The sequence below is a fragment of the Numenius arquata genome, chromosome 12 (genome assembly GCF_964106895.1).
Source record: "Numenius arquata chromosome 12, bNumArq3.hap1.1, whole genome shotgun sequence".
Taxonomy (NCBI): domain Eukaryota; kingdom Metazoa; phylum Chordata; class Aves; order Charadriiformes; family Scolopacidae; genus Numenius; species Numenius arquata.
The window spans coordinates 41,940,127-41,966,393 of record NC_133587.1 but is presented as its reverse complement, the minus strand read 5'-3'; the positions used below and the strand labels follow the sequence as shown (position 1 = coordinate 41,966,393).

Below are 26,267 nucleotides of genomic sequence, written 5' to 3'. Positions count from 1 at the left end.
GGGGGTGAAAATTAGCAAAATGAAGGAGTCATCCGGGGAACAACAACAAAAAAAAAAAAAAAAAAAAAAAAGAAAGGCCGAGGAAGCGGCAGGCTTCCCGCAACGCCAGCGAATCCTCCGGCCTGGGCTGGAAAAGTTTCCCCCCCCCCCCCCCCCCCCTCCTCCCCCCCCAACTCCATTCCCCAGCAAATTTCCCATTGCTCCCCCCCCCCCCCCCGAGTGGGAGCCCCGAGGTGGGCTGGGGGCCGGGGCAAGCGGTCCCCCCCCCCCCCCCAACCTTGGGGGTGCTGAGTCGCACCTAACCCCCTCCTTCGCAACCCACCCCCATCACCCTCAAAGCACTCCCCCCCCCCCCCAACGCTGTTCTGCATGGAAGGGGGAGGGGGGAGGCATTATTTTGGGGGGCAATTTGGACCAAATGCAAAACCTTCCCCCACCCCCCAACCCCCAACCTTGCACAACAAGGGGGGCCCCATGCAGCCCCCCCCCCCCCTTCCTCCCCCGATGCAGCATGCCACCGGCTCGCCCATGCAAAACCCCCCCCCCCCCGGCTCCCCTTCCACCTCCACCGCCCTTGCGAGGATTTGGGCAAGTTTCGGAGGCCTTTGCGAAGTCAGCAAAGCCGGGGAGGGGGGGGGGGGGGGAGGAGGGAAACGGGGGGGGGGGGGGCGAAGGAAGGGGAAAATAAAAAAAAAAAAAAGGAGGAAAAAAAAAGGAAAAGGGGTGGGGGGGGTGGGGGGGTTGCAAGCTCTACCATTTTGATGCAAAGGTCTCCGCGCAAAGGAGTCCCGGTCCTCCTCCGCTTGCCTGGGGTTTTTGCTCTCCATGAAAAAAAAAGAAATGTTGGGTTGGGTGGTTTGCTGGGTTGGTTGCTTTTTTTCCTTTTCTTTTCTTTTTTTTTTTTTTTTTTTTTCCCCCTTTTTTTTTTCTGGCTGGCTTTTTTGCCTTTTTTTTTTTTTTTTTTTTTTTTTTTTTGCCTTTTGGAGGAGGGGTGGGGGGGTAGGGGTGGGGGGGAGAGAGAGGAAATTACCGCGCTGCCGCCGCCAGCATCCCCCGTCCCTCTTTGCCTTTTTTTTTCTTTTTTTTTTTTTCTCTCCACCCCCTTTTTTTCCTTTTTTTTTTTTTTTTTAAGGTTGGGTTTTTTTTTTCCCTCTTTTTTTTTTTTTTCTCCCTTCCCTTTTTTTTTTTTTTTTTTTTTTTTTTTTTTTTTTTTCCTTTTCCCCCCCCCTTTCTCCTTCTCCTTCTCCTCTTCACCTCATCCTCCCCATCGCCATGTTCGCCCCTTTTAGGAAGACGGAGGAATGCGGAGCGGCGGCGGCTCCGGCTGCCAAGAGCCCCGGGGCCGCTGATTGGAGCCGCCGCATCAGATGGGGCCGCGGCTGCCCCTTTAAAGGGACAGGCCCCCCCCCGACGCCGCCACAACGCCCACGCCTGGTACACTCCCCCCCCCCCCTTTTTCCTTTCCCACGAAGGACACCCCCCCCCCCCCCCCCCCAGACACACACACTCCCCGCACCCCATCTCCGGGTTACAGCCGCCTCCGCCGCACGGCATCCCTCCCCCTCCCCCCCCCCCCCCCCCGAGCATCCTCTGTGCAGCGCTGGGGGAAACTGAGGCACACGAAGCGCCCCGACACCCCCCGCCCCCCCGCCCCCCTTAAAAAAAAAAAATAAAATAATAAAGCAAAGCTTTTTGGGGCATAAAAACCCAATTTGCGGAGTCGTGGGGTAACATCAGGTTTATTAAAAAAGGGGGATTTTTGTCCCTCTGTGGGGAGGAAATGGGGATCCCCCACAGGCAGATTAGGTGCGGGGGGGGGTGTTAAGGCACGTTTGATTTTACGAAGGGGGGGGTCTGCTGGGGTGGCTGTTCTGAGGGTCCCCTCAAATCCCCTCCCAGGCCCCAGGATGTGAAGCATGGTCTCCTCCCCCCCCCCCCCCAAAAAAAAATAAAGCAGAGCTGCGTTATTTTGCCCTCAGCTCTGCTTGGATCTCCCCGGTGCAGGGACTGGGGAGGGGGTTTAGCATCCCAACACCCCCCAGTATCAGCTGGGAGCCCGGTCCCCCCAGAACCCTCTTGCTGGGGACCAAGGGGGCAAAGCTGGGGCGGCCCCAGGGTGTCTGAGGAGGCACCATGCAGGGTCCCGCGGTGCTCCCACGCTTCCCGCACCGGGACAGGCTCTGCCCATCGATACTGCGCTCCACCAGGGCAGGAGAAGACCCTCGAGGTGCCCAGACGAAGCTCACTGAGATGGTGACCACCTCCGAGACCCACTCCTGCCCCCGCCATCCGTGCGGCCGCCATCCAAAACGTCAAGGGCAAAGAAATTCCCTTCTACGACCCTAAAAGCGGAGAAACACGACGGCTCCGAAGGGCACCGGCCACGCGACGGAGGGGCTGAGGGCATCCCCGCAGGGCCCCCCCAGCCCGGGTTTCTCCATCTTCATCCCACCTTCCCGGCTCTTTTCCTTTTCCTCACCACTCCCTTTTGCAGACATGGATGCGGTAACGTCTTGCACTTGTTTAGACTCTGCTTCGGTTGCCGTGCGCAGTAACTTCTTCCAGATGTGTACGGCTCTTTGCATAATGTCGCCGTAGCCACGTCCTGCCTGCGCTGGGTTTCTTTAATATATTTCTTTTATTATTTTATTTATTATTATTATTTTTTTCCCCCTTCTTTTTAAATGCCCTTTCTTGCTCTCAACCCCGCTCCGCTCTATAGGAAAAAATCCTGGCCGAGGCCACCAGCACCTCTCCTCTATCACAAAGCTTTTCGTGAGACGAGCGTTTGGCCCGTCCAGCATGTCTCCTACCCTGGAAACGCTTCCAAAAGCTACATAAGCTCCTGGAAAACACCCGGCTGAGACACAGCCAGCGCCGGGGTGAGGGTGAGATGAGGCCGGAGGTGGGAGCTCTGCTCCGGAGCCCAAATCCATGCAGCACCTTCACGAACGTGGCAGAGGGGACCAGGGAGCTCCAGAGCTTGGAGCTCTGAAGCATTGAGGTCTGCAGGGACAGGCAGGGATGGTCAAAGCCCTGATGCCACTCTGGTGGGCTCACCATGAGGTCCTTGCCTTTTGGGGGATGCTGGGCCCGTCTCTCACATGGAGACCTGGTCTTTGCCAGCCACAGTTTTTCCTTCCTGATGCGGGAGAAGCTGTTGCCATGGTGGTCATTGCCACCAACACAAGGGAAATGTCCTGGAAGGGGCACAACCAATGGCACATTTGGGTGAAACACTTTATTTGACAAGAGTGGCAACAGCAACGTTCCACAGAGATGAAATGTGGTTTTATTGGCCACAACTACCCATGGGTTCACCTGGAATTTGCCAAAACAACTTCCCAAAGCTCCCAGCAAATCCCACCCAACGCAGTTTGGTGGGATGCTATCCAACCTGGTTTGGTGTCTTTGCTGCGTTGGGTCTTGCATGTGATCGACCCACTTAGGCCACCTCTTCTTCTGCTCCTCATCCCACCATGCAAGGGCCAAGCAGGGTGACACCTAAGACACCTCCCCATAGGTTAAGGTTAATGGGGCTCAAGGACAACTCATCTCTTGTGGGAGCTTTTTCTCTTCCACTGCTGGGATTTCTGAAAGGGGATAACTCCAAGCTCTTGGTGCCTTCACACAAAGATCTGGAGGGTCTGGAGGCTTCCTGGGAGGGTGAGGGCTGGGAGATGGCTTCACCATATCTTGGATGGCATCATTGACCACGGAAAAGGGAAGGACCAAGGAAAGGTTAACAGGGTCCAGCTTTCCACAGAGGGATCTGGGTGTGTGGAGTTCAGTTCAGTTGCTGTTAGGGAACAGGTTCTCCAGCAAGAGGGAAGCTCTGGAGAAACTGGTAAACAAGGGGCACGTGGAAGGAGGCACTAGTGACACAGGACAAGTGTTGGGTCTCCTGCCTGCCTCTCCTCCTGTCCCTTTGCCCACAAAAGGGACATCTCCTGTAGCTTCCCTTCTTCCTTTCTCTCGCTGGGCCATGAGGTAGCACCGAGACTCCACAAGGTCATAAGGGGTCTTACAATGAAGGACCAGCCACAATAATACAGGGATTGGAAAACATTTAGGGACACCAGGACAGGTTCATATTTCCTTGGTATAACTGATCCCTGATATTTCAACTTGCATTTCCACAGCTTCGGTCTTCTCCAAGAGAAGTATCAGCAAGGACAAGGGACAAGAAGAAAGCTGAAACCGTGTGATAGCTCAGACAGCCTTGAGTTTGTGAGGACCCACAGGAGAGCGTGGAGGTATTTAAGACATGTAGACATGCTTAGGGACATGGTTTAATGGTGGACTTGGTGGCATTAGGACCATCTTTTCCAACCTAAATGATTCTATGAAGAACCAAGTGGACCTGGAAGGGTATCTCTGAGGTGGTACCATGTCCTCTCACTGTCTCTGCCTGCCCGGGCTGGATTCATTGCTCTAAGGGCAACAACCGAGCTCTGCTGAGCACCTTCTGTAGGCTGAAAGTCCCATGGATAGATGGTCCAGGAGATGGTGAGATGTGCTTCCTTGGTGTCCACCCTCCCTGAGCAAGTGATGACCCCCTGGCATGTCAGGGCATGCACATGTCTGGGTGAAGCAGGAGGTGAAAGAGCCCTCCAGATTGCCATGGCCTCACCCGTGGGACATAGGATGGAGGCTGGGGACATGGTGAGCCCTTTAGGGACGTATCACGGGCTTGGGCAACCGGTTTCCACTCAGCAGCTGGTTTTGTGAGCTGGCGTATGGATCATGGAAAAGAAGGGATCAAATCAGGCCAAGAGAGAGAGAAAGAAAAAAAAAAAAAAAAAAAAAGGGGAAAACAAGAACATTCCTGGAGGCTCTCTGGCCTCGCTCCCTCCAACCTCCTGAGAGGAGGAGGAGGAGGAGAGAGACGAAACAAAAGGCACAAGAAAAGAACGAGCCAAAGCGGCGTTAACACGAGGGTTGCAAGGTCCAAAGCAAGCAGCGTGGTGATGCAACGGGGCAGGCCCCTTCCCAAAAACCCGCCAGCTTTGGGAGGACCCGGGGGTCCTGCAGAAAACGCTGCCCTTTTATGGCCAGGCGAGGAGGGCCGTGGCGCGGGAGCCTGCCCTACTAAGGGAAAACGTCTCCCGCTTAGTGTTTGCGACGAGAACACCCACAGCGTGAGTATAGACAAGCTCTCCAAGGACTGAAATACTGCTGCTTCGTGTTGACCCCAATTCTTCTCTTTTATTTTTTTTTTTAAAATTTTATTTCCCCCCCCCCCTTTGATTTCTCACTTCTGCCTTCAAACTGGGGGGGGGGGGGGAAATAAAAATAAATAACAGTTTTAAAAAAGCGGTTATTCAGGCAGGGCTGGCTGGTTTCAGGTGACACCCTCACATCACGGTGTGGGGATCAGGTTCAGAAAGGTCGTCTGAGGACAGGGGTGAAGCCCTCCCGAGCGGGCAGACCTTCGCCTGGAGCACGTTCTCCTTCCCGCAGGCGGCTGCCGGCAGGCGAGCGGCGGCCGCGCCGGTGTTTATCATCCCCGGGGCGGTGGAAGGGCTACGATCCAAGCCGGGGAAGACGTCGTTACTCTACTCTTAAACGCGAGGGCTCGTGCCAAGTCCATCCATCCGCCGTTGCAAATCACAGCTGACCCGGCATCTCGCTGCCCGGGAGGGAGCCACCACCTCCCCGAGCTACAAAAATACTCATCCCAAGTCATAGAATCATAGAATGGTTAGACCTTAAAGATCATGGAGTTCCAACCCCCCTGCCATGGGCAGGGACACCTCCACTAGAGCAGGTTGCTCAAAGCCCCATCCAACCTGGCCCTTCCCAGGGGTCACAACTCCACCGGGAAGAGCTTTTTCTCTTCGGTTGGCAGAGGCAGGGAGGGGATTCCACCTTACAAGTGAGACCCTGACCCGTGAAGCTCCTGAATTTGTGTTTTCTATATTTCTCACGCTCCCAGTAACTTGCCCACCCACAGGTATCTGCTTGATCCAGCAGCAACCAGGATTTAATTCTCAGAGGAGCTCATCTTGGATTCTAAGTCCTTTTCCCCACCAATTCCGTAATAATCAGGTTTAATCTTGTACCCAGCAACAGCAACATTAGGAAGTTTACTTATAACCCTTGAATTACAGCGTGGTGACGAGAAAATCCAAGTATTAAAGAAAGATTGCTTGGAGGAGGAAGGTGGAGACACCCTTATACACACGCAGATTCCCTGGAAAATATTTAGCTTATTTTACCCCTAGAAAAGAAATCACAGGATCCTGAGTTTATGTTGGAAACCAGGACTCACGTGGTTCAACGTCTTGCTCAAAGCAGGGGGTTTCTCATCTTTTTATTTCCTCGCTGCTCTCTCAGCGCTCAATCCAAGGACGGGGACCCTAAAGGAGCCTTAACCCGTATCCTTCACAGCCCAAACATCTGCTGAACATCAAGGAAGACTTCTCGGGTACCAAAATCCTGAGGGAGGTGAGGCTGCGATGGGTTTCTTCATGTCTTCCATGTCTTTGCATCCCTTGTCTGGCGTCGGTCTCAGCTGACATCAACTCATTGGTGGGACTCGTTAGAATGGGTGCCGCAAAAACACAGCACCAGAAACGGTGCCTGGGGGTAATTTTTCCAGGTGGGTCATGGAACGGGTCACCTAAATGCATTACATATAGAAATACATTATATATATACATATATGCGATATAAGGGAGGAGATCATGGTGCAGTTGACATTACCCTGCTTTTTGAGCTGGTCCTGTTTGTCCCTGGGCTGAGTTACAGCAGAGGGACAGAGCGCTGCCAGGCCTTCGTTTTGGGGGAAAAAGAGTTTATTTTGAGATTTCGAGCGTTATTTCACTGCAGGTTTTAAGATCGAGGCCTCTGCGCTGGATGCACCAAGCAAGCCAAGCCAAGCGACCCAAGCCAAGTTGTCCTCACTGCTGTTGCGTTCGAGAAACATTTAACAACTTGACTTGGCAGTTTCAACATTTTTGGGGAGAGAAATATTTTTATTCTCCCACCAGGCCTTTCTCCGGCCGTTATTGGCTACTGCTTTCCTGCATGAACAATTTAACTCCTGTTCCGTTCAGAGCACTGGAGAAAAGTAAATTCAATAAAATTTAACCTTTTGCACGAAAAAGCATGTGGATTCTATGTTCCAGGTGGGAAAGCAATAGGATTTTATAATTTTAATTTTTTTAAAGCCCTTGACAAGGCCATTAAAAGGAACTAAGTTGCCACAGGACTGCAGAAAAGGTCCTTTTATTGCACGAAAGCTGGTTAAAAGGCAGGGCTTTAATGGTCACTTTTCAGGATGGAGAAGAGTCCGTGGTGTGGTTCACCACAGATGGAGTCCGGGGTTTTTCGACATCCTCACGAGCAATCTAGAGGCGTAAGAGCAGACCCACATCTCCACATTTGCAGGCGAGATCTTCCAAGGTCATCAAGTGCCACACTGATGGCAAGGAGCTCCAGAAGGCTCTCAAAAAAAGAAAAAGCGGAGAAGAAAGTTTGAAATAAGCTTTGGTACAGGAATACATAAAGCCTGGAGGAAAAAGGTCTAAACTTTGCTTGTGCGATGCTGAGGTTGGAACTGGCAGCTATAGCTGAGATCTTGGATTGCCACCAGCAGCTCTCTGAAATCGCTGGCTCAACGTCCGGCCAAGGTGTGTTCAAGGTGGCAGCCAAAAAATCGTTATTTCTCTGCCTTCCCTGAGCACGTCCAACCCTCAGGGCATCGCTTTGCTGCTATGGAAAACCCTGGTGCATCCGAATTTCTCCTACTGTGCGTAGTCCTGATCTCCAAGATGAGCAAGAAGGTGTTAGGAGAAGCAGAAAGAAGAACTAACATGACTAGTGGGATGGGGCAGCTGCTTTACCAGGCGAGATGACAAGCTCAGGACCCTTCAACCTGGAGAAGGGGAGGCTGTTGGGAGCTTACGAGCACTGTGTAGCAAATCAAAGCTATTACTCAAAAGAGTAGGAGATCATTTTAAAATGAATAACAAAGTCCTCCCTAAGTCAGCAGGCTGCCACAAGAGCCAAATTTGTTAATAGATTCAAAGAAGGTTTGAAGAAATTCACAGGCAATAGGTCTGCAAACTGATACTAGAGGGAATGGGCAGGCTGGTACCCACCATAGAATGGTGGCACCCACGCATAGAATCATAGAATTGTCTAGGTTGGAAGGGACCTTTAAGATCGTTGAGTCCAATCATCAACCCAACACTGACAAAACCACCACTAAACCGTGTCCCTCAGCACCACGTCTGCCCAGCTTTTAAATACTTCCAGGGATGGTGACTCAACCACTTCCCTGGGCAGCCTGTTCCAAGGCTTGATAACACTTTCAGTGAAGAAATTTTTCCTAACATCCATCCTAAACCTCCCCTGGTGCAACTTGAGGCCGTTTCCTCTTGTCCCATCACCTGTTCCTTGGGAGAAGAGACCGACCCCCACTTCGCTGTCATCTCCATGACGCAACGATTGCCGACGCGGGGAGAGCAAAGGGGAATGAGCTGAAGATATTTCGCCTTGCATGTTCACAAATAGTATCTCATAGATTCATAGATTGGTCCAGGCCGGAAGGGACCTCCAAAGGTCATCTAGTCCGACCTCCCCGCAGTCAGCAGGGACACCCCCAACTAGACCAGGTTGCCCAAGGCCTCGTCGAGCTTCACCTTGAATATCTCAAGGGAAGGGGCCTCAACCACCTCCCCGGGCAACCTGTTCCAGTGTTCCACCACCCTCATGGTAAAGAGCTTTTTCCTAATATCCAATCTAAATCTCCCCTTCTCCAACTTAAAACCGTTGCCCCTCGTCCTGTCACTGCAGGCCTTTGGAAACAGACCCTCCCCAGCCTTCCTGTAGCCCCCCCTCAGGTACTGGAAGGCCGCTATGAGGTCTCCCCGGAGCCTCCTTTTCTCCAAGCTGAACAACCCCAGCTCCCTCAGTCTGTCCTCACAGGAGAGGTGCTCCAACCCCCTAATCATTTTGGTGGCCCTCCTCTGGACCCGCTCCATCAGGTCCATGTCCTTTCTATATTGAGGGCTCCAGACCTGCACACAGTGCTCCAGGTGAGGTCTCACCAGAGCAGAGTAAAGCGGCAGAATCACCTCTCTGGATCTGCTGGCAACACTTCTTTTGATGCAGCCCAGGATGGGATTGGCCTTCTGGGCTGTGAGAGCACATTGCCTGCTCATGTCCAGCTTCTCCTCCATCAGCACCCCCAAGTCCCTTTCCTCAGGGCTGCTTTCTAATACCTCATCCCCCAGTCTGTATTGATACCGAGGATTGTTTCTTCCCAGGTGCAGGACCCTGCACTTCCTTTTGTTGAACCTCATGAGGTTCAACTGGGCCCACCTCTCCAGCCTGTCCAGGTCCCTCTGAATGACATCCCGTCCCTCTGGCGTATCGACAACACCACACAGCTTGGTGTCATCTGCAAACTTGCTGGTGGTGCTCTCAATCCCTCTGTCTATGTCTTTGACAAAAATGTTAAACAGTACTGGTCCCAGGACGGACCTGTACGGACCAGCGATCTCCTGTCGCTGCTGGAGAAGACTATTAGGCTGGATAAGTTTAGAGGAAAATGGGGCAGTTTACTGGACCAGACTCTTCCAAATCCAGCCAGGTGCACCTGGATTAGTATCTATCACCTCTAGACTTCATCGAGAAGCAGCAATAAGCTTCGGTGTCACCTCCAAGTCACGTTCGCAGCGCAGCGATGGCTCCGCTTGTTGACGAGCCAGGTGTGAAAGCTGCATGGGTCTTCCCAGCACGGGGCGTGCAGATCAAAGGCATCTTTACATATCAAAGGATAACGCGGTGAGAAACAGCATTTCATTAGTCAGGAAGTTATAAATTGATATCTTGATTGAAATAATTACCAAGAATTACAGGAAATACCCGGAGATGCATTTATATTCAAGAGAGTCTTCAGGGAGTAGGGGGAAACTTTGCCCCAAATAGGAGCTTCTGTTCAGGGATGCAGCACATCAAAATGAAGTCCTACCTTTCAGAACCCCCACCCATCAGTCCTGCCTTTTACCTATTTTCTTAGAAAAAAACAGATCCTTATTTTTTTTCCTCATATAATATCAGGTAGGGAGTGATTTTTAAGACTACTGGGGAAACGCTGGTACTTGGCGGAGCTGCAAAGCAGATACGTGTGAACTGCAACAATTTCAAAGCCCCTTCGCTCCCCTCTGGCTTTAAGGTCCCTGGAATCCACAGGTAATTTTTCCATCTCAACAGGGACATAAATTGGGAACGTGAAGAACAAAAAAAGTCTTATTCAGTAAATACATACAGAAAAAAAACAGTGCATTTTTCTTGCCTGCCTAATCCATGGAAAATAATCCCCCAAACAAGAAAACTTCCAGGGTGAAGATGACATAGAAATAGTCTGATTTATATTAGTGCTAAAGAAAAATAATAAATGCCAATATCCTCGATTCAAGGAGGATGCAGAAGGATATTCACCAGAGAAGGTCACGGGGGTGAAGCGAAGGCCTGGAAAAGACGTCTTCGGGTGAGAAGCTCAGAGAACGTGCACCACCACTCGGGTTTTTCAAAGATAAAGTTACAGGGGGGGATTAGAAACACGGTCTCCGAGGACGACTCTGGAAAAAAAGCAACGGGCACCTTCAGCCGACGTTTTGTCCGATCCAACACCCAGAAGCTCAAGCGGGACATGCTGAAGTTCAAACTAAATTAAGATGCCAGCCCCTGCTCGCGTTCCCAGCACAGCTGGAAGAGGAGAGATGGCAGGGAGAGATGCCACGGAGCCCGAGCGCTGGAAGGGGGGAACATTGCTCGGAGGAGTTATTTATGATCCGCCGGGAAACTGGAGAGATACACAGCCTGGGAGCCCCTGGGGATCTGTCCCAGGCCTGGTACTGCTCAAAATATTTTTTTAATAATTACTTGCATGAATAGAAAATTTGCTTCTTACAGCTGCAAATGATACCAAGCCGGGAGGGACTTGAAGTACTTTGGAGGATGGGCTGGAACTTCAAAACAATCTTGACACATTAGAGAAATAGCCTGGAAAAAAAAAAAAAAAAGGCTGCAATTTAGTAGAAACAAAGGGAAAACTCGCTGCTTGTGTAAGAACAGTCGAGCTGCAGAGCACAGGGAGCGGGGATGCGGCAAGGGAAGGCAGAGGGGGGGAGCGCAGGCGGGGAGACGCAAACGTTGCCGGCAGGAGATGTGGAGCCACGCTGTAGATCCACGTGGCACCACCGAGGCTGGGCTGAAGAACGTTGTCCGCTTGGGTACGGTGATTTGGGAAGGTTATGGGCTGGTTGCAGAGCCCAGGAGATGGTGAGATCTAAGAGGTGGAAAAGAAACACCAACCAAGCCCAAAACCACCCCAAGAAACCCCAAAGGACTTGGAGCTATTTAGGCCAGAGAAGACTGGATTTGGGCAAGAGCTACTACAACCCTTTTATGAATATTTAAGGTGGCCTTTTTCTTTCTACTTAAATGTTGGAGCAGAAGGAAGAAGGTCATTCTCTTCCACTCTAACTGCGAGAAATAGTGATGGGCTTAGGTGGCAGCAAAGGTGCTTTAGTGTAGCCATCAACAAAATACATATTTTATATTTTTTAATAGTGTGGATTGTTCAGGCAATTTTGGTTTTGGCACTTCAACTGCTGGATCTCGGCACTGGTGGTTTTTTAGATAGGTCGGATAAGAACTACTGCGATTTATACCGATAAAGTTGATCCTGCCACTGTGGAAGGAGGCAAGGGGGCTGAAAAGGTCCCCTTTTGCTCTGTTCTCTCGCACAAACCTTTTCTGAAAGGCGTTGGTTCGAAGATACTGGCAGAAATTAAAGACAATCGTGGAATCCGTGCAGTTTCCTGCAGGAGCTCTGCAGGAAGTCCATCATTACAGCTGGATTTCAACACCAGTATGGGTTCGGTTTTTTCAGATAGAGCAGTTTTAATAAGAAAATGGGGTTTTTTTGGCTTCATTTCCCCTCCTAGTTTAATGCAAAAAAGTAAAAAGGCGTAGAAATCTAAAATCACACCCAGTAGCAGAGGCACAATGAGGCAGTTTCATCTGTTACTGGCTCACATTCCCAGATCGGCTCCTGTTGACCAAATTACGCCTCTCGTTTCTCCAATAACCCACCAGCTGAGCTCGGTAGAGAATCGCATCTTGGCAGCCCACTTGTGAGCTCTCAAGAGTGGAGAATTGGCCCAGATGGCACCAGGTGGCTTTGGTGGTAGAGAAAAACCAAGGTCCATTTCAAAGTCCTAGGTAATGCTCTGGTCTCCAGACCATCTTTCCACAGATAAGGACATCAAGTACTTGATACCCTCCTTCCCCCTTGGTTTTTTGACTCCTTAAAAAGAACAACTGCTTGTCACAAGGAAGAGATTTAAATTTGATGAATCCTAGAATGGTTTGGGTGGGAAGGGACCTTAAAGACCATCTAGTTCCAACCCCCCTGCCATGGGCAGGGACACCTCCCACCAGACCAGGTTGCTCAAAGCCCCATCCAGCCTGGCCTTGAACACCTCCAGGGATGGGGCAACCACAGCTTCTCTGGGCAATCTGTTCCAGTGTCTCACCACCCTCACAGTAAAGAATTTCTTCCCAGTATCTCATCTAAATCTCCCCCCTTTCAGTTTTAAACCGTTCCCCCTCATCCTATGGCTCCCCTCCCTGATCAAGAGTCCCTCCCCAGCTTTCCTGGAGCCCCTTTAGGGACTGGAAGGGGCTCTAAGGTCTCCCCGGAGCCTTCTCTTCTCCAGGCTGAACCCCTCCAACTCTCTCAGCCTGTCCTCACAGCAGAGGGGCTCCAGCCCTCCCAGCATCTTTGTGGCCTCCTCTGGACCTGCTCAACAGGTCCATGTCCTTCTTGTGCTGACGCCCCAGAGCCGGTCACAGTACTCCAGGTGGGGTCTCACCAGAGCAGAGGGGCAGAATCACCTCCCTCAACCTTGCTGGCAGGGGGAAAGGAGAGATAAGAAGGGAGAGGTAAGGTCCAGGATCAAGAGAGCTTCAGAGGATGGCCTGAAGGCTGTTGCTATTCAGCCAGAGTTGCAGGTCCTAGCAAAGTCAGTGGAATAGGAGATATCTAGCATGTTCCCCAAAACAATGTCTAACAGCCAAATAGTGATGCCACTGCTCTGTGCCAGTGACTCGGGGTGACACTAGCAACCAATGTGGAGGACCTCTGGGCAGCCCTGGCCGTGGGACACAATAAGGACCGATTGGTCCCTAGAGGGAAGACATTGAAAGTAAGTGAAATGAAGCGACCACGGAACCATCGCTCGCTCAAAACAGGAGCTAAGGACACTCAATGAAATGATCAAACTGCACATTACAGTGGAAAAAAAATAATAATGAATTCCCTACCCCCAGGGTTATTTCTTTAAAGGGCCAAAGTCCTCAGAAGCCTTTATTTAAAAAAAAAATAATAAATAAATCCACATTATTAAGCCATTATTAAACACAGCGGTTCACCCGCAGCCGTTGGAAAAACCTGCGAATTTACTGAGAAAGGGTCATGTATTTGTCCTCTTGCCTTTTTTATTTTTTTCTTGTCTTCGTGCACCTGCACCTTGGATACCATCACTGCTACACTACTTTTATTCCAGGACCTCACTTCTTTAGTACCAGAGCCTGTGGAGTCCCTGAAATAGGTTCTGCAACAGCGAGTATAAACATATAAAATTGATATAGTTACGCTGATTTAAAAAAAGAAAAAGCTTTCTTAATGTCAAGTAAAGGCATACGGGCGATAGGACGAGGGGCAATGGTTTTAAACTGAAAGAGGGGAAATTTAGATTAGATATTAGGAAGAAATTCTTTCCTGTGAGGGTGGTGAGACACTGGAACAGGTTGCCCAGAGAAGCTGTGGATGCCCCATCCCTGGAGGTGTTCAAGGCCAGGCTGGATGGGGCTTTGAGCAACCTGGTCTGGTGGGAGGTGTCCCTGCCCATGGCAGGGGGGTTGGAACTAGATGGTCTTTAAGGTCCCTTCCCACCCAAACCATCCTATGATTCTATGAAACATCCAGCCCGCTCAATAGAACGAGTCCGCTTTTTCATTTTTCCTTAAGCATCCTTCTTCAACCAGCCCCTGAAGACCCAAAAGTCTCTGTTGATTGATTGATCTCACTGGTACACTCCCAGAAGAGTCAGGTGATTCTCCTGGAAATGTAGCAATCAGCCCCTTACCCTCTCCCCTTCCCAAGGACCTTCCTGATCCTCCTCAAGCTTTTCATGGCTCAGTTTCCAAAATACATCCAGGAGAAGCCCCGCAGGCACTGCCCGAGTGATGGGATGGGCAGCGGAGCCACCAGGAGAGGAGGAGAACTCTTCCTTGGCCTCTCTCCCAGTGTGCACGATGAGCAGAAGAAAAAGGAAGCCCAAGAGGAAGGGCAGCCCCTTCCTGGCTGAATTAAGGAATTAATTAAGGAATTTTGCAGCCGAAGGCCAGGGCTAGGACGTAAGGCCAGGGTGGGAGGTACAAGAGCTCACAAGCAGCGTTGAGCTCAACGCTCTCCACGTCAGACCATCCTTTGGGTAAGGACATTGGTGTTCTTGGGCTGCACCACGCTCTGTCAAGGGCAGATACGCATCACAGCGGAAACCTCAATTAACACCAAATTAATGCCCACTCCCTCTGGGACTGAAGTATTACCTTCGTTAAAAAAAGCCAAACCGATTCTGCCCCAGACTGTCTGATTTCACGCAGACCATCCTACCTACTTCAGCAGAATTACACGGACGTTATTAAATTCAAGACTGGGTCCCTTTAATTGTTTATATACATTTTTAAACAGTTTTAAGTTGCCACAGTAATTTTAAAATTTTCAAAGCATTTTAAAACCCGGTGGAAAATCATTTTGCAACCATATTAAAAAAAAAAAAAAAATTATATTTATACGGCTGTTAAGTAGGGGTGGAGCACGTGAAGCTTTATCTTCTCATGATTTAAATCCCAGGCAACGTTCCCTTTGGAAACGACACCAGATGGATTCCAGAGTGCAGCTCAAGGTCATCTAAATCCCGCGTTCCGCTCCAAACTGTAAGCGCGATCCTCGCGAACCACACAAAAGCCACCCACAGAAATTCAATCCCCTGGCAGCGACTCGGGGATCTTCCGAGAGAGCACTTTCCTCACCACCACCACCACCTTCCCCCCCCCCGGAGCGCGAGGAGGCAAACAGCCCCCGTTTAAAGGGGGTACAGTAGGAAGGCAGACTCTCGGCACGTCGGTACCGTTGGAAAAGGCACATTTACACCGTCGCTTTGTAAATACGCGCCTTGTAAGAATTAATTGTTTGAGAGCCAGATGGTTCGTTTAATATCGCCTTATTCTAGGCGAGTCGCTCACCTGCAGCTGGAGGCAGAAAGCTTGTTCCGACAGAGCTGCACCAAAATATTCCACGTACTGCACCAGCTACTGCCAAAACAACCTTATTTACAACTTCCCTGGTTTTGGGGTTTTTTTATTTTTTTTTTTTTTTTTTTATGAAACCACTTATACTGCCCTACATCAGCAGGATTAAAGACTTATTTTAATAGCAAAAAAAAATGTCACTACCGAGTAACAGATAACCGGGCGCCGGCCGCGCTATTTTTACCGTTCCTTGTTCTCCTGCCTCCTCCCCGCTCCAGGGGACGGCTCGACCTCCGCGGCGGTGGGTCCGCAGCACCTGGGAGCAGCCCCGTCACTCCAAGGTTCAGCTCCCGCACCGAATACGACCTTTTAAACACACGAAATAAAGAGAAATCATGCAGTTAAAAGCAAGGTTGCCGATTAACTCATCAACAAGGCCAACAGACTCTTCCGCACTAGAACGCGGCACAGAGGTTGCCCAACATTTCTTACTTATTTTTTTTTTTTTCCTTCTGCTGGCTTTGATGTAGCCGTTCACCCTTCCCCTAAATTATCATTTTTTACACCTTTTATCACCGTAGCTCCTATCACCCGGCATTCCTACTTTTTCTTGTGCCTCTTCCCCCCAAGGCACTGCTCCAAAGTTTGGGAAACGCTAGTTTAACCAGATCACAGTAAAGACTAAACCAAACAAGGAGGAAAACACTTCCACTTGTCCTTTTTACCTTAGACCGAGGCAATTAACCTTTCCATTAGGACAGAGCCGGTATTTTCCAATGAAATCCAGGTTTTTTTGGCAACAGAAGGTCTCAAAGACTAATGGATTAGTCCGCTGAGCCGTTACATCTGCTGGCTCGCACTAATACCACATTTCCAACATGCTGCGGAAACGATGTGGGAATGTGTACTGGGGAAAGAATATTTAGCAAAGCAGTTAAACTCGGCACATTTTGAGATTTCCGCGTAGATCTGTTAAACGCGTCTTTTCACAAACCTTTTACGTATCTCGAGGAAGTGGCGAGGCCTCAAATCACTTGGAAATTTCAAAATATTTGTTCCTCCGACGACTATTATGTAAACCCAGGACCGAGCCTCGCTGAGGAATCACTCTCTATGTAGGTCAGGAAAAGGAAAGGCAACTTCTACGGAGTCTTGCGAGGGATGAAAGCGGATACAGAAATTGAAGTGTATTTTTAATTTTCCTGCCCGTTTCCCCTCAAGCGGCAACAGATTTTTCCAGATGCAGACAAAAAGCAGCATTTGCAGATATGTACAAAAGTTTATTTTACAAACGGCAGCTACTTTTGAATAACAAAATTGCAAAACCGTAGACCGACATTAGAAAACCAGCTCAGGGGTACATTGTCTCTCTGAAGCACAGTTTAACAGAATTCGCTAAGTAAAAATACTCCCCTCCCTCCCTCCCATCCCTCCCCAGCCATCGACCAGATGGAATTTCTTCATAAAGCTTGAATTCAAGGCAGGAAATAAACAGCGGTGACATCGCAGCAATTTTGGACAACTGCAATGAATTGATTGACCGTATTTCTGTTACCTTTTCCCGGCCTTAAAAATAAGTCAGCTCAGATCTGAAATATGACAAAGTCTGATTCTGGAGCAATTTTTTCCTCTGAGAGGTGTCGAACAGCGATGTTCATACTTGTCTGTTTTGTTATACCACTAACCCACTAGTTCTGTTTTCTCAGTAAGGGAAGAAACAAGTTACTTTTGTACTTAAAAACTATGAAATGGCAACAAACACCACCTTTAGTTAGCAGTTCAATCTTTGTTCAGGACACCGGGATGGCTGCTACTGTTAGAAACGTGTCTGTAAATGTGTACTGACTGGAGTAATAAATGTACTCACTGTTAAAAAACATAAGCAGCTTACAAAATATTGATTCAAAAGGGTCACGTGCACACACGTTCATTGAGCTACAAGAGTAGGAAGAGTGTAAATCCGGACTTTTGGGTTCTTCTAGAAAGCGAAAAACTTAAGACAAATTCAGTTTTAGGAACTTGCGTACAAATGTCTTGTTCAGCTGTTCAGAGAGAGAAAGGAAGGGCATCATCGCAGTCTTCAAACTTCACTTTGAACTTTCTTTTCATGTTTCAGAAACGCACCAAAAGCTAATTTTGAATAGCTTAATTCAATCAAAAGAGACAGTATGAACTGACGGCTAAGCGAGAAATCACCGCTTTTAATTTTCAAAGCTGCTGGGTCCTGATGAGATTTAAAAAAAATAAAATATAATTTTCAATATTTGAAAACATCTGAGAAAATGAAAGCATCTCAAGATATTACATAAAGTCAGTAATGAAAACCATTATAATACAAGAGTGTTCATTAGCTCTAATAAAGCTATGTTAGTCTGTTTTTTTTTCCACTACAGACCCCGCTTTTCAGGTTACGTTATGCCATTAAAAAACTGTTTCTTAGTACACAACTTTCTAAACACTGAAAAACTTTACAAGTTATTGTAAATCAACTCAATCAGAATATTGCAAAAATTACTCAATGCTCTTCAGTTTAAATCTACGCAGTTTTTTTTTTTTCCCCAAACCATTTACCTGCAACGTGGAGTCATTTTTGGTATTAAACTTTACTTTGAAAGTATTATCCACGCTTTTTATCAGGCAAACCGGTATTTTTGTAGTCATATCACTTTAACAATATATAGTTCAGTATCTGCGATATCAATATCCGATATTCCCTGTGGCAAATGGGATACATCTACAGACATTTTATAAAGGAACCATTATGGTTTGTTTTTTCAAAAAAATTACTATCACGTAAGTTTTTTTAGAAAGTGTTTTGGACAAAGTCATGATATACAGAACAGTTTATAACATTCAACTTCAAAATGTGCTGAAGTACGCCAAGCAATGTATTTTGAAATGAAATTCAAAAAAAGTGTTTAGAAACACCTTTTTTAGACTCTTAAGAACATCATTGCTTATCACAAAATTAACTTTTAAACCAAAAAGTTGAGATAAGTTGGATATTAAACTCGTTCATCGCACTTTTGCTCACTTCTTGTCAGTTTGACAATTCCCATGGTGGATAATCTCCCCCCCTTTTCAGGAGAGTTCTGCAAGATCCCGGGACAGGAAGGATTAAGACAGAGCGGCAGTCTTTGTATTCATCACCCAGCTGTTGTGTTTATGCTCTATATAATGCAACAACCAACAAAGAGGACAGCACGGAACCCACCTTCCAGCATTTAAAAAAAAAAAAAAAAAAAGGCATTTTAATAAACTAGAAACGGCAGCCTTGGTAAGAAGGTTTCTTCACAGTTTTATAGTTGCTAACATATATTTAATAGTAACAGGCAGAAAGCCCCAAGGTGTTTATAACCGTACTTGAAGACAGTACCGATTGCTGCAGCTGGAAAAGCAGCGGCAGCAAATTCACCAAAGTGTCGTTCATGGCTTGGAAAATTCAATTCAAGGAAATAAAACTGGTGGGGTTTTTTTTTCCCCTCTTTTGTAAAATGAAATAAAAATACAAATCAGTTGAGTTGAGCTCAGTACTTCTCTCCATAAGTGCACAGTCAAGTGAGTTCACTGCTAAGTTTCAGCTAACTCGGTAAACACCCTTCAACTTCACTTGCGACACTGTCAAAACAGGTGTTTGGGTTTTTTTTTTAGCATAACACTGAAAAAAACTGTTAAATACAGTTTCCGTCATCAAAGAAACGTTTTCAGCTGTATCTGCTGCTTTCACTGGGACTTCGATTGTTAGAGTAACTGCGATCACTTTCACTGTCGGAGCCGTAAGATCTACAAAGAAAAGATTAAAATGCTTCAAAATCGCATTTTGAACTTCAAATTCAAAATTGCATCATGGAAAAAAAGCTGTCAAAACAGACACACACGAGACAAGAAGAAAACATACAAGTCTTTTACAGAATCATATTTCATGTAACTGAAGTATTAAGGGACACTCAAAATAATCATTAGCTTCACACGATGAAATCCCTGTGTAATTCAAGTCAAACTGCATTTGTAACTACAAAATTTCTTGCTTTCTCTGATACAGCTAAGAAATCATCCAAAATGAGTGGTTCTGTAAAGGCTAATAGCTGACTGAGAAGTATATTCTAGCAAATGTCATTTTATATTGCAAGTGTTTCTCAATTAAGACAATTTCACAAATCCTTGCTTTATATATTACAGGTTTTCATTTGAAGAAGGGTCTTAAGGCCCCATAACAACACCAGGAGCGTGTGAGTGCCGGCAGAGTGGAAGTCATAGATTAAAATGTTTTGGCTTCTCCAGAAGAATCCCAAACTCAGCACTTTGGGATTGGCCGAACATCAAGATAGAGTCCAGACGGTTTCAGACAAGGCACAGGACATATTCAAATTACACAGAATAAACTTTCATTAGAGATTTTCTAGCCTCATGCCTGGAAGGAAAGCTTTCTAAATGAAAGACGAGCATATCCTAATCCAACATTGTTTCTCCGAAGCTTCCCAACATCCTAAACCAATGATTTTGCAAGTCTCTTTCCACGCTCTTGCTTCATCTCATTAATTCCCCCTCAAACACAAAATGAAAATTGTTTTCCTGTCAGAACTAGATGGGGAAATGCATGAGAGCAAAGTCCACTAAGAGCGGGTACAAAGTTGTAACAAAATGAGTCCGAGGACAGGAGAGGATGAAAATTTACAGTAGCCTTAAAGATCTGCCTGATTTACCACTGACTAAGATGGGACATTTTAAAAAGTACAAAACAAATCACCACTGATATTCAAAAAAACTAATCTTCATCCTGTTCCACTTCCAAACTTTGTGAAATGTGCTCCCTTACACCTATATAATTCCCCTGAACTGAGGAGAATAAAATTTATCCAAAATTCATCAGAAGCCCACTGGATTTGCAAGTAAAATATTCTTTCAAAACGTATTCTAGGAAGTTAAAAATTAATTCTGGATAGCAATTTTAATTTCCCTTCCAGATTTTTTTTTTTTTTTAAATCCACTTTTGCAGTCTAACTATAAAGAATTTACCAGCCAATGGAATTCTTTGCATACCAGGTAGCTTTTAATCCCTAACAGGGCACTTGATTTAAATCTTGAGGGCTAGTTCGTTGTAGTTTAAGAAACATTTAAAATTATTAAAAAACCCCAGACATGCTTATTTCGAATGCACAGATACAATGAACCGGAGCCTTCTCAAATCTTTATAGGATTTCTAGAGAGAGTTTTCCAGGGAAACAAGGGTTTTTTCCTCCATCCTCGTTTAGTTCATGTCAGAAATTCTAATTTCCTTACTCACACACTTGCTCTAATTCTAATTGTTTTTTATTACTACATTTGGTAACAATGCATATTTTATGTTTGGGGGAAAAAACCCAAACAATTAGCCTTCACAATCATTGTAAGTATGTATTTATCACCTTCTTTTGCATAAATACAGTGTCAGAGCCATGGTAGCAAAGCCATACCTGGATCGCCTATTGTAACTTCTGGATCTTCGATAGCTGTCACTCCTTTTACTTCTACTTCGACTTCTGCTGTAGTAACTATCGTACGTGTACGACCTACTTTAAAGGGAAAAGAAAGTCATTGTAAATCTACAATTTCTTGTTTAAAATGCTATTTATTTTACAAGTATGTCTTAAAGACATTTATATACAGGGGTAAGTGCCTATATAGGAATTACTTTTGAAGGATGTGGCGAACAGAATAATTCTACATTTTATAAAAGTTTAAACGCAAGGGCAAGCATGTTCAGAACAACAGTAAAAATCTCAAGATTTAATCTAGAAAAGACTTAGTAAGCGTTTTAAAAGTTTTGTGTTTTCTCTACAAATTGTAAATGGAGTAGAAATCTTGTTTGCTAATACTTCTGAAACCAAGTAACAAAGTGATTCCATTTATAACTCCATTTTATTTTAACAATAAAGGGAAACGTGTTTGCTATTACTGACTTCATACCATCACCTATAACTGTAATGCCACGATGATTTGCTTATTTTCAGCTTTTGAAAGTGTCTTATGTTGATTTTGCTTTGATTTAAGCTGATATCATGATACTGCATTTTTAGGTACCATAGATAAAGAGGTATTCTTTTTTTTAAAATAAGTACATTTATTGCAGTTTGCATAAAACTATAATCCATACCTGGATCGACTGTGATGACCATAAGAACTACTTCTGGATCTACTTCTACTATAGCTTCGACTGGCAAAAACAAAAACACAGAGGCATTTTAAGTTAAGTCAGAAACAAGCGCTGAAGAGAGCGGGGGGAGAGGGGAGGGCCATGTTTGGCTCAGAATTCCTTAGCCATACTGCAAGCATCAGACTGCTGTGCCCGATTTACTGGTTTTGTAAAACACTCCCCCACCACTATCTCCAGTTGGAGACGCTTACCTACGACTCTTGTAACTGTGGTAAGAACTGCTTCGACTTCTTGACCGGTCTCTACTATACCATCCTCTGCTTCGGCTTCTTGTATAGCTTCTTGACCTACAAGCAATGAACAACTTTTGAAAAGCACAAAATAAAATATAACTGAAGAGAAGAGCAGCAAAAAACAGGAAGCAAAAGCAGTATAAAGCTTTATCTTTTAAGCTATTTATTCTATACTTGCTAAATGTGCTGTTTGAAAGAAAAACGTGAGTAGAAAATACCAGAACTTTGAAGTTAACAGAGTAGGCTGTGAGAATAGCACAAACTTCTTACCTATACGAATATGTAGAACTTCGGGATCGACTTCTTGAGTGACTGTAAGACATGGACCTTGTTCTGTGTCTGGATTTCGATTCAGACTTACTTCGTGACCTGCTGAGGCTCCTGGATGGACTGTTGTCATCTCTACTTGGAGATTCTTCCTCACTGGAACTTTCTTGGTTCCTTGGCCTTCGATTCAACCGTGCTGTTTTCCTAACTTCATCAAACAGAGACCCAGGCCTAACTTTATTTTTAGCTTTTATTTCGATTCTTAAACCTGCTGGTTTAGGCTCTGGTGCTGAAGCTACGTTCTTAACTTCTGCAGCAGTACTAATTGTTGCTGGCTGTAAATTACCAACACCTTGCAAAGGCTTCCATTTATTGTCTATTATATTGCTTTGTGTATTTTCAGTAATTTCACTTTTTGAACTACAGTCTTTAGCACTAGACACAGGGACAGAGTGATTTTCCTGCCTTCCCGGTTCTTTTTCTTCTTTAATATTAATAAAGTCTATAATATTGTTTCCTGGTTTGACAGTATCTTGTTCCGGGGGCTCCACCTGTAAATCTTTGTTTATACTAGCACTTAAAGCCTGAGGTTTATCAGTGAGAATGACAGGAGACAAAACGTCCACATCGACCTTCCCTGGCGAGTTACGATCCGGAGTACAAATCTCCATGTTGTCATCTGTCTGAATAACATCTTCCAATCCGTTCTGGTTACTTTCTTCAGCTGGTTTAACCTCATTCTGACAGTCAGTCACATTTATTCCTGAGTTTATAACACTGGTTGAAGCATTTGTTTCAGTGTCATCTTTATTAAGGTTACTGCGATCTGGTGAGGCATCACATAAAGAGTTTTTACCTAAAAGGCTTTCATCCGCACAAGACTTTTCACCATTTCCCATTTTATCTTTGACTATTTCATCTTTTTCGTGAACTTGTTTTTTCTCCTTTATGTCCCTGGTAAGTTGCTTTTCTTCTTTCTCATCCTTGGTAACCGGCTTTTCATTTATCTCATCATCATCTTCTTCACCAAACTCCAGGGGGGGTTGCCAATGAAACATTTCTTTTCTTTTCTGAACTTTGTGTTTCTTTTCCTTTTTCCCTTTGGATTTTTCTTTCGCTTTTTTGGAATGTGATTTTTTAAGAGTTTTTTTCAAGCCATGTTTGTGTTTTTTTGACTTGCTTCTAACATTTGTTGAGCTAGAACAAGAACTCTCCGATTCAGAAGATGATAACTGTTTGCTCATCTTCCAGGTACCATCAGAATCCAGAAAGCCTTCTGAAGAATTTGATTGTTTTTTTATCCTTCTGGTAACACTAAGCTCCGTATCGGATCCCGATGAGGCCTCTCCTTCTTCTTTACCAGAGGAGGGTCTGGAATCTCCCCTACTATGCCTTGCCTCTCCCCTTTCGGAGTTTGATTCAGAGTCCCATTTACTACCTGAATAGGATTTTCGTTTCGTTTTTGCACCACCTCTAGGTTGCTCAGAGGATTTCTCCTTGGCTGCTTTCTTTTTAGCGTGCTCAGAATCCCGTTCACACTTGGATTTCTCCTCCCTTCTCTCAGAACTTAAGCTATTTTTATCCTGTTTCTGGGTATCTCCTTCTAATGGAAAACGGCCTTCTTTTTCTTGGACAACTTTCACTTTGGCAGAAGGCTCACTGTCAGTGGAGAAGTCTGAAGATGACAAACTGTCACTCTCTTTCAGTCCTTGCGAAGACTCATCGTAGTCTTTTGTACACTTATAAGGGAGAGTACTTTCAGAGCTCGTTTCTTGCCTCAGTTGAAGAGACCGAGCTTTTTGATCGCTCGATGCAGATTTTCTTTTGTTTCTGTGTCTGTCATCATCACTAAGGGAATAGTAAGACGTTGACTCACTATAACCTGACCTGTCACTGCGGTATTTACTCACCGATGGTGATCTGCCAGAAGAACGCGATTTTGTCCTAGAGCTAGATGGACTTCGAGACCTCGTATAAGATCTCGTGTATGACCTGCTTCGAGAAGACCTGCTTCGTGATCTCAGCCAACTATCTGAGCTTCTGTCACTACGGGATTTGGAATAACCGCTTCGATCGCTGTCTGAACTCCTTTTTCGCTTACGATACGAAGAAGAAGTGTTAGCTGCCTCTTTAATGACTACTAAATTGTAATTAGTTTGTGTGGGTATTAAATGGGTTGTTTTAGCTTTCATTTCCTGAATCCGCTCATAGGATGGCTTCCACGGTTTCTGCCCAGGTTTCCACCTGGAAGGTGGTGGACTATCGCTTAAAGGTATAACAGGAAGGTTTTCTGGGACAACTGGTGGTATGACAATTTTATCACTGGGGAGTATAACTGGTCTTACAGGCTCAGCAGTCTTGACCAACTTGTTCTCATTTAACCGTGTTGAAGTATTTCGTGGAGAATTGGAAACTGTCTTTTGATGCCTTGGGTTAGAACTTGACCTTGACCTGCTTCGAGAACGCGACGATTTGGATGCTGATCTTGATCTAGAACTTCTTCGGGAATAAGATCTTGATTTAGACCTCGATCTGGATCTGGACCTGTAGTATGACCGAGTCCCTCTGCTTGATAATGTTGATGAGCTCTGGTCTTCCTTATCAGATTTCGACCAGTCTCTTCTGGATGAACGTCTGGAAGACAATGAAGAAGAACGAGATTTCCTCTCACGATCACAAGATGATTTTGTCCTCCTGAGGAAGGAATGAGAGGATTCTACGTCTGACGAGGCTGATGTTTTCTTTTTTTTCGCTTGTTTGTGCTTCTTGAAATGCTTCTGCTTTTTAGATTTCTTTTTATGTTTCACCTTCTTTTTCTCTTTTCTGTGCTTTTTGTGATGGCTAGAATATCTCACAGTACTTAGATCAGAATAACCGTTATGTGACCAAGATCTTGATCTCCGGGATGCACTTCTTTCGTCCCATCTGCTCGTACATGGGTCACTCAACCTAGAAAACAAACAAAGAAGCCCCAGAGTAAGCAGAAATTCTTTAAAAACTTCAGATAAACTAAGTATTTTCCCCACTTTCAATGCAATTAATTCAGTTTAAAAAAAGTTTAAAAAAAACCCAAAAAAACGGATTCTCCCCTTTTTACCAGACAACTGTGCTGTAACTGAGCTTCTTACACTCATTTTAAGATACGGAATTACATCACTATCAAGAGAACTACTTCTCTATAAGAAATGCATCAGCCAACACGAGAAGATTTTGCATACTGTAGAACACGTGTAAAGACATTTAATGTTACAACTACTCCAGTCCATAGGATTTTGACCTCTACAACTATAGGATTCATAAACATAATTTAAATACAAATTTTAAAACATCATCTTATTTAGTATTCTTTTAGCTGGTACACTGTAATACAGCAATAAATTGAACCCACCCAGAATATAAAAAGAACTACAAGTAATATTTACAATTATTCAATGATGATTACATATAATATTCTTCAGTTTTCCTTTTGAGGCTTATCTATCATAATTTGATAGAAGCTATTCTTTAGTATTAAGTTGCCAGAAATTCTGGAGAGCTGGATTTCGTCACAGAGTTTGCAATTGCAGAAAGAATATATAACTAAAGCAATATAGGATTGGTGAATTTGTCTGTCTTACTTGGTATCCAAAGCAACCACATAGCCAAGTTTGAGGTTAAAGGAAATCTGAAGTGACTAGCTCTATGGAAAGCAACAGGAAACTGGACAGTTCAATTAATTATTTCTTAAATAAATATCCAAGATGGCACCATTAGAAACAACTTTTCTGACTTTCTGACACTTTTCAGCGTATGTTTGTCTAGTGTCACATTGAAAATTTTCCACTTCTAATTTTTGGGATTTAAATTGAACGTGTTAACCACAAAGATATTTACATTTTTTATTCAAACATGAATGACATGGTAGATCTACACAATCTATTAAAGCTTGTGTAAAAATAAACAGGACATTTGAAAGTTGTAGTAAGGATCTTACTTATCGCCTTTACTCCACTTTTCTCCACTAGGTGGTCTGTACGTTCGTAATCTCTGCATTTCCTCTTTCCAGTGAGGAGGGGTCTCACTGCTCTCATCATCATCGGATTCAGAACACGATCGCGATCGAGGGGGGGTGTGATATCGCTGTGAAAGCAAAGAAAGGTAGTTGTGTAACATGTTTTTCTTTAAAAGAGACTGGTTAATATAGAAAATATACTGTGCCTCTTCCACAGATTTTGCACACATCTCCACAGCACAAG

The 26,267-nt window shown here is 45.5% G+C and overlaps 2 protein-coding genes across 2 annotated transcripts in view; both read right to left on the bottom strand.

Moving 5' to 3' along the window:
* The window catches only part of ZBTB47 (zinc finger and BTB domain containing 47), a 21,176-nt gene extending 20,091 nt beyond the window's left edge, over window positions 1-1,085 (bottom strand). The window contains exon 1 of the mRNA XM_074157775.1: window positions 755-1,085. Coding sequence (XP_074013876.1) covers window positions 755-757 — 3 coding nt within the window. The 5' untranslated portion in view covers window positions 758-1,085. The remainder of the gene's footprint in view (window positions 1-754) is intronic.
* A 16,811-nt stretch (window positions 1,086-17,896) lies between these two features.
* NKTR (natural killer cell triggering receptor) overlaps window positions 17,897-26,267 on the bottom strand; it is a 37,889-nt gene continuing 29,518 nt past the window's right edge. The window contains exons 12-17 of the mRNA XM_074157143.1: window positions 26,006-26,151; window positions 22,036-24,981; window positions 21,724-21,819; window positions 21,473-21,532; window positions 20,793-20,891; window positions 17,897-19,122 (exon numbers count right to left, since the gene is read on the bottom strand). Of these exons, the coding sequence (XP_074013244.1) occupies window positions 19,044-19,122; window positions 20,793-20,891; window positions 21,473-21,532; window positions 21,724-21,819; window positions 22,036-24,981; window positions 26,006-26,151 (3,426 nt within the window). The 3' untranslated portion in view covers window positions 17,897-19,043. The remainder of the gene's footprint in view (window positions 19,123-20,792; window positions 20,892-21,472; window positions 21,533-21,723; window positions 21,820-22,035; window positions 24,982-26,005; window positions 26,152-26,267) is intronic.